The sequence below is a fragment of the Trachinotus anak genome, unplaced genomic scaffold, assembly GCF_046630095.1.
Source record: "Trachinotus anak isolate AG129_WGS33_773 ecotype Australia unplaced genomic scaffold, CSIRO_AGI_Tana_v1 ptg000004l, whole genome shotgun sequence".
Lineage (NCBI taxonomy): Eukaryota > Metazoa > Chordata > Actinopteri > Carangiformes > Carangidae > Trachinotus > Trachinotus anak.
The window spans coordinates 18932091-18943241 of NW_027273855.1; the positions used below are offsets into that span (position 1 = coordinate 18932091).

The window sequence follows — 11151 nt, forward strand, 5'->3', positions numbered from 1 at the left end:
ACTGCACTCCAGGCTCTTTCCATAAACACAGCTGAATTATTCCTTTGAGCACCCTTGCTCAGGACTGGCCTCCATTTTTCTTTCAGTAGACAAAAGATATGGCGTAATGTTGCCCACTGTTTTTTTTCACAGCGATATCTTCCAGCAAGGGTGTGAAACTTTACTGTGAGGGCATCTGATAGTTTGTAGATGGATTGTAACTGATAGTCTTCTCTGTGCATTGTGGGAAATAACAGGGAATGTAGAAAGCGGCAAAGGAGAGGGAGAGAAAGAATTCACCACAGACACTGACAGTGAAAGGAGGTGTAGCTTGCATGGCTCTGTGTTGTGTGTTGATCATGGTTATCGGAGCCATAGTAGATGACTGATAACTGAGGTGTGGTGTTGTGTAAGTATGCGTGTGTGTATGTATGTGCGTGTGCTCCTGTGCGATCTGAATGACTGCACAACAAAGAGCCTGAATGGATTTAGTCAAAGCTCAAATGCTGATGCAGCTGCATTCCGGGAGGTTTATGATGTGAAACACCAAAGGAAAGGAAACAATGATCACATTCATGAGATGTCATTTTCTCCCACTTTTATCTGAGGAATTTTTGAGTTTTTTTTTTTCCTGTCTCATAACGTAATGTGTCCACCTTTTCCGAAGTGGTCCTTTGTTTAGAAAGCTTGACCTCATGCTCACTAATAGGGTGCAGAACAGTTACCTCTGCCGTCCATCCTGACATATACGAATACTGCAGTCATGTAAATGCACTTGTTTGGTTAAAGCCCCCCTCTACTTGAAGATGTGTTTTGCTTATTGTTACTTCACTTGGATGTTTGACCTTTACTGTGCAAAATGATATATGTTTGACACTAAAAGGCTGTAATACATTATTCTACTGAAGGGGAAAGGTTTCTCTGTGCTCACCTAAGTCTCATTTCAAGACGTGTCTGTACGAGCTGAATTTGAGACATCACAAGTCTTGGAAGCCAATTGTTGTTCAGTATCAAGGTCAGTAATTTTTTTTTCTATTAATGTATTAACTATCATAAAGAAAGTATTTTATTTGCAATATATATATAAAAAAATAACAGTTTATTTCTCTTTTCTTGTTTTTGACAAAAAGTACACATTCAGAAGGCCTCTACCCTACCTTTATTTTTTTATTTTGATACACAGTTTTCTCAACGACAATATTTGCACATCCAGAAAGAAATATCCCGCACACTGCTCTTGTGTAGCATCATGATTTACTGATCATCCTAAATGTATCGTCTTTATGATAATGAAAAAAACAGAATTGATGTAATCCTTTTCAATGATAAGAAATATCGTTAGTTTATGTCATTCTATAGATAATAATGTTACTTTGTTTTTATTGAAGAGGTCAATATATATTTAAGTTTTTAATTAATGTTAATGTTAATGTTAATGTTGCATGCATGTCTGCAGAATGTTACAGTTTCAAGATTGACTTGGCCTCTGGTGGTGGGGTGGAGGGGCCCAATGTGTTACCCTTAAAGGGGCCAGAAAGCCCTGGCAGCACCCCTGGATGTCAAGAATTAATGAACTTTTCTGTAGAAAAATCATATCAGACACAAATTATTGCTCTGAACAGAGTATTACCAATTAATTTGGAGTGTTCTCTCCAGAAAAAAAAACCACATCATTCACTCATTCAAAAAGCGTACAGTAAGCTCTGTTGTTTTGAACAGACACACTGGAAGGTGGAGGGAAAAGCTGTCTGTCACAGAGAGGGAGAAGATACCATATTATTCAAAAAATATGTAGATTTTCAGATAGTCTCTCCTGGAGGGCATTCATAATGTTGTACTCAGCTGTTCATTTTAAAGCTGAACAAGAATAGCTACTTGTGAGCATGTCACCCTAATGCAGCCTGCTGACTACCAGAAGGATTTTTAAATCTTATTGATTATGTTCAAAGTAAAATCAACTCTGACCCTAAGGCTTATTACTTCATTGTAAACCTGGACATGCTTTCTGGAGACACATTTTCAAAGACAGATATGACAGTGACAGTGTCATTTTGTGTCATTGTCTATTTTGGATGTCTGGGTATTGTTAAAAAGGAAAAACAGGAGGACGGAAGAAAGATTAGAGGAGGCAGGTGTGGAGGTGAATAAAAACTTCTGTTTAGTTATTTTTATTTTCATAGATCCTGTTATATGGTAGCCTACAAAAAGCCGCCATTGGTGAACCTGACACTAACTGAACGTAGCTCTCAGGTTGTCAATTGTGATATCTTACAAAAGAAATAGCAGGAAGCCACTAAAGGTTGTTCTGTGGTAGTGGTCATCCCAAACATCTCCAGAAAGTTGTACTGAAACAACATCTCCCACTTCTAACTGCAACACTACACCATTGGAAATACTGTCCTCAGGATCTGTGGATGTGGTGTGACGCTCCCCTGTGAAAACCATGGAATGTCCGTTCTTGACAATTCTCATCCCTGTGCCCCAATCAGTGTGTGCTACATGGCCAGTAAATCTGAAATAATACACTCCTCTGACTGGTGCAGTGAAGTAACCTAAAACATAGACAGAAAAGATCAGTCACAGCTGAGAGAAGGGAAGATATTAAAACAAATTTCTGAAATAAAAGAAGCCTGATCAGATTACCTGTGTGTGAGTTGTAGTGGTTTCCAATGTTGGTGAAGACATTTCTGTAGATGAGTTGAACAAAATCTTCAGCGTTTGTGTTACCTTCACCAGAAGCCAGTAGGGAGGCAGAAAAAGCCAGTTTTCTCACTGTGGTGAAGTTAAAGAACAACACAAGGTCAATTCTGAACCACTTTCTGAACTTCCTCACACACTCACACACACACACACACACACACACACACACACACACACACAAAAACAAAACAAAGCAAAGAGGCAACATTTGTTTACCTCTGTTGGTATCTTGAAGCTGCTGCACAATTGCCTTTTGTCCTGAAATGATGACACACACACAGTCATAACCATATGAACACGAACTGTAAACCTTCAGCAACAACATCAAAACCAGCAACAGTTTTTTTTTTGTAGCTCATCAGTGTTTAATCTTCACCTTCCTGCTGTTTCTCCAGCTCCTCCACGTCGCGTTCACTGTCCGTCAGTCTTTGCTGCAGAGTGTTGAACCTCTGCTGAGCCACTGCTAGCTCTGCAGTTTGAGCTAAAGTGACACAAAAGTGAAGAGAGTCAACACAAAATTGCGTGAGTGCAAAGCGAAAGCACAGAACAGTGTTTACCGTCACTCTCCATCTGCAGTTCCTCTGCCAAGCTCTCAGCAGCGGTCATCCTGGCCTTCATGGCTGTGACAGGAGAGTTCATGTAAGCTCATGTAAATCTGTTTTGTTGGACAGTGAGTCCTGCATTACACCGTACCTGTATTCTCCTTCTGCAAGGCCTCCACCAGGCTCTCAGCAGCTGTTACTCTGGCCAGCAGGTGCCTCAGCTCTATTTTTTGCTCCACCACCATGTCTCTCAGATTCCTCAGCTCTGCCCAGATATCTGAGTTGGATACCTGCTCCTCAGTCTCATTCCCGGGCCTCTGTGTCTCAGCCGTCTCCTCCCCGCTCTCAGCATTAGGAGCTTGAAGCAGGATAACACAGTCGCTTTTGTATTTCTCTGCCCCGCAAAGAAAGCATGCCACCAGCACCAGCGAGAAAACCAAGAAAGTCTTCATCTTTGTTCGGAAATGATCGGTGCTTGGTTTCCTCTCCGTCTGGATAAACACTTGTGCATTGGATCAGTCATTTATGGGTGGCATCAAGGTCAGATGTGTCAGGTGCACAGTGATTTGCCAAGGTTGTGAGAAAGCACACCTGTGCTCAGAGTAAGTGTGGCAGGGGGTGGAGATAGAAGCAGCACGAGGCCACGAGCAGAGGCAGAGCAGTAACAGTGACTCACTGGTTTTAAACACAGGTGGTGATGGAATCATGCTATCTTCCCACAGGCCCATCTCCTCTCATTCACTTTATTAAACATACACTAATAATGTTGAGTTTTGACTGACTGACGCTGTCAGGGGTGTGTTCATTAAACTACATGTTTTTTTATTGAGGTTGTGGTTTGTAGTTGTGTTGAACTGGACTGCTTTATATTGAGAGGGGTTTCTAATGATTTGCCCACCCCGTTTACAAATGAACACGAGAAACACAGCACCACACAACAGCACCACTAACTGCGGCCTTAGTAATAAACATATACAAATTAAAGGTGTATTAATTGTCCTGGAAAGGTGTTGGACCTCCACGTGCTGCCAGAACAGCTTCTCTTCTTCTTGACATTGATTCTGCAAGTCTCTGGAGCTCTGCTGGACAAATGAGTTTTTCACAAGATATTCCCTCATTTGGCGTTTGGATGAGTCACTTCGTGAGACTATTCAGTGACCCCTTGCACTCTGTGGATGGAGTCATTGTCATCTGTTTCTCCACTCATATTGCAGGTTTTTCCTTTAATTTGTCAGTGACTGAATTAACCCCTCCATGACAGTGTCAACAAAAATGCAACACTGTAAACTTCCTAAATGTAGAATTTGTGTTGTCTGTCCTCTGACCATAGACAGAACTACCAACCGATATGGTCAGATATCTGAAAAACCTGGCCAAATAAAACCAAAGCTATCTGCATTTCAACATGCTACTGTAGGGGCAGGTCAGGATAATGTTGTGTTGTAATTTGGGTGAACCAAGGTTTGGATTTAGTCAACATTAGCCTTGACCTATTTTCCATGGCACATGCTCACATAACATTTGATGTTACTGTCCACTTTGCGTCAGAGAGGAAAACAGATCTGAAAGGACTCAGGCCTCATCCTCGTTCAATACCTTTGCGGTGACACTGCTTCAACATGATGAGAATTTCCACTTATTCTCTGTGGCTGTTTTCCCCCCGTCAGCCAGAAAAATGGCTTTATGTCAGGTGAAGCTTTTCCAGTTGTTTATTACTTGCCAGTTATTGGGAAGAGTTAGGGAAATTTCCCACTGCAACAAGGCCATTATGTGGGCGTGTTGCTTGTGAGTCATAAGCGTGTGCATCAGTGACAAGTTAGACAATTAGACAGAAATAACAACAAATCAACCTGTCGTTAAAAAAAATATATATTTCTTGAAGCGAATAAAGTGCAGTGAATGACATGATTTATGCTGATTGCTGCTTGTGTTATGTGAATAAGAATATTGAGCAGCTGTCAGTCCGAATGAAACTGCTCACTGCCACATACAACAGGATTTACACCAAATAAACACACAGGCATCAATCTTTCTAACAAAACACTCCCAGCGCTCAGGTGGTGGGCAACTGAGTGAGAATGTTGTCTTTACCACGACAGCGGACGTAGTGCGCAGCCTCATATCTAATTATTCAAGAACTGTCAGAATTGTCTTAATGCTATTTTTCAGCTCTTTGCTTTCTATAAATGAAAGACCTGTCATAAAAAAGACTTTGCTGTAGGGGTAAACACAAACAAATGTGTATATCCCACAGAAGATTTAAAGAAGGGTTTTTTTTGGAAAGAGAACACAAGGTTTTCTACCCTGGTGCCGGAGGGGGCAGAGATAAAGAGAGTAATAGTTAGACTGCGGTCACATTGGTATGCAGACAGTCATGAAAGCAGTGCAGTACCTGTTGCATCTTGCAAATTCATTTGCTGAATATTGTGAAATTTCACTGCTTAAATTGGGGAGGCCCATTTTTTTCATCACAACTCTAGGCATTGGTGGTATGGTTAGATAAACACCAATGATTTGGATTACAGATGGTCTTCACTGATATACACAGGTCTGTTGATGCATCATCATCTTCATTATCGCTGTCATCATCAATTAAGGGGGGAAAATAGGTATTTAATTATAATAAATACATAGATGTTGACTGACTGAAGATGTTGGCTGATGAAATTCGGTAAATATCAATTTGACTAAAAGTGCAAACACTGCATAAACTTCACAGTGATTACTTTATTTTTCTATTATTATCACTACAATATTTCCAGATTTTAAAACTAGGTCTAGTCTACATAAATTTAACCCAAGTCCCATATCTGCAATTAACAAGCACACAACTTCACCCAGTGTCTACAGCCATGCTAACGACTGTGTGGTTTGAGGTATAATTGTTAACATCAGCATGCTAACACGCTAACAGTGACAATGCTAAGATGCTGACATCTGGAGAGTAGTTTTTACCATGTTTTTACACCATTTAGTTTCTCAGCATGCTAACATTTTCAAATTAGCACTAAACACAAAGAACAAAGGTTCACAAATTAAATTGTTGATGATGATGATGCTGGCTAAAAGTGGAGGATTATCAAGTTAACATTTTTACAAATCATCCTCAGTAGGAAGATGAATGTCCAAATTTCATGGCAATTCAGCCAATTGTTGTTGAGACGTTTCACTCAAAACCAAAACTGGAAAGTTTAGAGAAAAAAAATCAGGGAATCATCAAAGTAATTAATATTTGTTTCCTGGGCACCGTGAATGTCTGTATCAAATTTCATGGCAATCCATCTTATAGTTGTGTATAAATGGTGGACCTACCAACTGAAAGACCAACATTGTGATACCTCTCACTGACCTATATTGAAGTTTATACATGAAGATAGTTTTTCTTTTATTTGCCCGGCTCTTAAATGAGCTGGGTTCTCACGGGTCAGAATGTCAACATGATGACTGGTGTCAGGGCTGATGTGATCCCACCATCTCTGGTTTTATTTGTCCAGCTTTTTGAGTTATCATTTTCTGAGACTTCTACCTTCTCACCATTGAAATGGAAGTGAACAGAATTTAGTTTGTGGTGCTCATATCTTTGAAAGTTAAAAAAAACTACAGACCTTCTTGTGATGGGATCGCCAGCTGTGATGCCCTTCAAAATGTTGATGTTCAGACCCATGAATACTCAATAATCATTACCACATTACTACATGAGTACTCAGTAGTCATGGGTTGGACCACAGTCATCTTCAAAACTGGACTTCATCTTGATCTCATTTACACACCTGTAAAAGTTTGTAACTGTATCTTGTACGGTTGTGATGCTATTGCATTGACAAAATCTGCCCACAGATGAACACATGCTTTACCTTAGTTCTCACAACAGTAGGTCTCTCCAGGACCACAGTTTGGCGATGATCACACACACACACACACACACACACACACACAAGGCAAAAACAATACTAGCCACTCTGTCACAGCTACGTACCATGAGCGGTAAGTGAACAATTATGTTTCTGTAATTTGGATGAACTGACCCTTTAATAATATATTCCATACTATACACTTTACAAATGTAACCCTAATTATGAGTGAGTCCATACAGTAGATCCAGAAAGTAGAAAACATGGTTTGTGGTGTCAAAAGTCACACATGCCAAAGATGTCTAGCATTACATTCTGTCAAAAATGGCAGTTAACAAGGCGATCATCTGTGGCTCCTCTCCCATTGGCCAGAGAACCTGTTGCCAAGGTGTCGACCTGTGATTAAGACTCCAGTAAATCTTCCCACCCAGGGAGCCTCAGAGAGGAGTTTCCCCTTGGGTCAATCCACTCCTGCAGGGATGAGCCTCATTTTCCTCTCGATCTGCCCTGAGGGCTAAATCTCATACTCTAACCTGGATCTCTTCCTCCTCACAGGTCGGACTGGAGGTAAAATGTCATTTTTTAGGGCTTGGTTCGACATTTATGTGCTTGCAGTATGATGAGCATTCACAGAGGAATATTAGGGATATGGTGCAATATCTGCTCTGTGCAACAAGATGACACTCAGGTTGAGCTATCAGGCGCCTCAAAGTGACAGGCAACTGTACATACCTCCCTTCATTCTCCTCTCAGGCAAATTCCTCTGTCTTTCTTTCTGCGTTTCTCAACTCTTCTCTCTTTTTTCCTCTTTTTCCTTTTACATCTGTGTTAGGACAAACATAATGTCGTGCTCTGTACTTCACCATTCTGAGTTTTTTAGTTTTATTTTAACCTGTTGAGGTTTAACCTTACTGAAATGTTCCCGGTGCTCTCCATATGTCTTTTCATGCTTAATCCCTCAGCCAAATAATTGTGATCCACCCATCGAAATCATATTTGCTGCAGGGTTATTTTACCTTTCAATAAACTGTCCTGAAGCACTTTGGTTTTTCACAGACTGAGCTCTGGTAGGCATCTCAATTGTCTCCCAGTGTAATTAAGGTGTTCTACAAGTGGTCAATCATCATATCCTATTGTCAGTTTAATTGCGTATAACAGAAATGTTGACACATAACATAATCTACAATAATAACACTTCCTGTGATGCAGGTAATCACTCCACAAATTGACCAATCAAACTGCAGCGCATCCAACGCTCACATTTGACCCAGCCAATCAAACTGAGGAGGAGGAGTCCGGAGGTTGAGTCTGTGCACTGTGCACACTGCCAGCTACTGTACAGAGTGGGCTTGACTGCAGGTCGTTAGCTTGAGCCTAATCTAATGATGCATACTTCCCCCTGTTTATGGCAGCCAGGGAAGAGGGAGCGCTAGCCTGTGCTTGTCTGCTGCTGAGAATGCCCATTAACGCTCTTTTCCCCCTCAGGTGATGACCACCTGAGCTATCAAAGGCAAGCGTGTCTGTAACACCACCCTCCCCCTCCACCCCTTCTCATCACACTCCATCCACACCCCACCTTCGCTCCGACCTCCACCCAGACACATGCTGTACAGTCGCAGTGGTTTTTTCCCTCCAAAAATGGCATCTTAAGAGTAAATAGATTTTGTATAAAATCATCACCGTCATCATCATTGTAATAATAGTCATCATCATCATCATCATTTTCTAATACAATGTTTTTATCCAATGAAGACTTACAGTAGCCACACACTTAACAAGGGTTATTATTTTTCTTTATATTTTTGAATGAGTGAAGGGACCTTTAGCTTTAAAGGGGGGCAAAGCCAGGGCTTTGTCAGTTTGAGATTTCTGTCACCCCTACCAAATACAGTGGCAGTGAATAGGACTTTTTTAAAATGGAGATTAAAACAAAATATATATATATATATATATATATATATATATATATATATATATATATATATATATATATATATATATATATATATATATTTAAAAATTCAACAGCCAACTTGCTTTCCAGGAACAATGCCTCGGGATAATAGAAAGAATAAAATATTAACTCATTTCACTGGAACATCTCTCTTGATCCCTCCTCTGTTGCTCTTCTTGAGGTTCTTCAATTTTTTTTCTCACATTCAAGGAATTTTTCCTGATTCTGAAAAAAATAAGGGAGGATAAGGGATAAACGACAAAGGACATTGTGTTTTTTACACATTGTGAAGCACCTTGAGGCAAATGTGTGATCTGTGATATTGGGCTATATAAATAAAATTGAATTAAAAAAAAAAAAAATCTTTTATGCCTTTGGTAAACCGCAGAAAGTCAAAAGATGAGAGGAAACTGACGACGGGGAAGCACACCCTACAGAGGTCCACAGCTGGACTCCAACTGGTTATGCTGCTGTTCATGGTTGGTGCCCTGGTGAGAAGAATTTTACTGTGTTATTTTGACTATGTCAAGTCTTGTGATTAAACCATCACAAATGCATATTGTTAGCCATATAAAATGATGTGCATATGACTTAAAAAAATGATAACAGTCAGTAACAAATACTGACGTGCAAGCTTCAAAAGAGTTAAATCATAAGAGTTTGCAAAGTTTGGGGAATCAGCCTAATGCTAATGTCAATTAAAATAACACCAACAATAGGTCAAAACCACCAATAGTTTTGCTCCAGCAACGTGATTTGAGTGCCTTGCCCAAGGGCATGTCATCATTTACCACTGACTGAAGGGAGAGCATTCCCCATTCATTTTCCTAACCCAGATTTTCCCAGACCGTCCCTCAGATCCCCTGCAGCATTCAAAGATGAATGATGAATAAATTTAACGCCTAAATTCTGCAGCATTAGCAAGAAGAAGAATAATAATCAATTTTGTTTACAAAGTGATTTAGGCAGCAAAATCAAGATAAAACAGTTGAGGAGTATAATTAAAAAAGCTTAAAGTACAGAGATTGAAATTGAATAAATAAAAGTGATTAAAAAGATATCACTGATTCTTAAAGAGCAAATGTAATTTACTTAATTTATTGGTTATCAGTGGATAATTTAAAAAGTCACCAAACACACTTGGGATAACACTGAGGCCATACAGCATGGCCAATGATCTTCAGTACAGTGAGTTTATAGCACTGTTTCTGTCTCTTCTATAACTACAGTCCCTCTTCCTTAGTCCAGGACATTTCAAAACTTCCTGTCAGCGTCCCTAAACCCATAATAGATGTGTGTATCTTCCCCTGCCTGGGATGCATGATTCACTGTCCCTGAAACACAGCACCACCTAATCTTGGAGCAGATAAAGCTAATTAGGGGAAAGAGACATCAATCACAGCTCTAGGGCTCGTTATGTATTGTACATACCAAGAGTGGCATCTCAGTCGCTGGGTGTGTTTGAAAGCTCGAGTCAGTCACACACACATAGCTATTATTGTGAGTTATGTCAGGAGGAACGCCTCAGACAAGAGCTGTATTGATTGTTTCCTTGATATTTCTGGGACTAACCAGCCATTATCATTTTCACCAAGTGAGGGCTAAGGAACTAAAATTAGTGCAGAAATCATAGAAATCAGTCTCTTTTGTTGAAATGACCTTTGACAGTATAACTCATCCAAGAGAGCAGAAAACTGGCGAGCGGCTCTGTTTGGATGTGCAACATGCATTAATACAGCTGTCACAGAGACACTCACACCCTTTCCGATGATTACACCAGGTACAGGAGGTTGGCTGAACTCTGAGCAGGGGCAGCAGGTCACTCGATGGCTTAAAATGGAGCTGATAAAAAAGAGAATCATCTCATTTGTTTGTCAAATTTTTGTGCTTTAATAGGTTTAAATGTCTGCACAATGAATAATTAAAATAGGAATTTCATGCACCTTCCTTTATACTGTATGTTTTTAAAAGTGCTCTGTTGTATAAGAGACTTCTGTCGCCTTGGAGGAAAGCCAACGTTTTAGCGTGCAGGGCTGCATTCACCCTGTAGGTGGGAGTGTAACTCTTTCTATGTTAAAAAACTGCAGTAAACACAGTTCAACTGTGCAGCCTACAAGACTATAGT

The 11151-nt window shown here is 40.1% G+C and overlaps 1 protein-coding gene across 1 annotated transcript; it reads right to left on the reverse strand.

Annotated features, from left to right (window-relative positions):
• Positions 1–2114: 2114 nt before the first annotated feature.
• Positions 2115–3750, reverse strand: LOC139619942 (uncharacterized). The gene is made up of 6 exons (XM_071475007.1): positions 3373–3750; positions 3237–3299; positions 3056–3160; positions 2896–2937; positions 2623–2751; positions 2115–2531 (listed from the first exon to the last, which is right to left on the reverse strand). Exons 1-6 carry the CDS (start codon positions 3671–3673, stop codon positions 2248–2250), a joined length of 924 nt encoding a protein of 307 aa, XP_071331108.1. The 5' UTR covers positions 3674–3750; the 3' UTR covers positions 2115–2247.
• Between the last annotated feature and the right edge of the window lie 7401 nt (positions 3751–11151).

Excerpts from the sequence above, each read along its gene's own strand:
- LOC139619942 (XM_071475007.1), bottom strand. The coding sequence starts at position 3,673 with ATGAAGACTTTCTTGGTTTTCTCGCTGGTGCTGGTGGCATGCTTTCTT. Across the intron at positions 2,938-3,055 it reads GCTGGAGAAACAGCAGGAAG|GACAAAAGGCAATTGTGCAG; the intron begins GTGAAGATTAAA and ends TCATCATTTCAG. Across the intron at positions 2,532-2,622 it reads CCACTACAACTCACACACAG|GTTACTTCACTGCACCAGTC; the intron begins GTAATCTGATCA and ends TCTATGTTTTAG.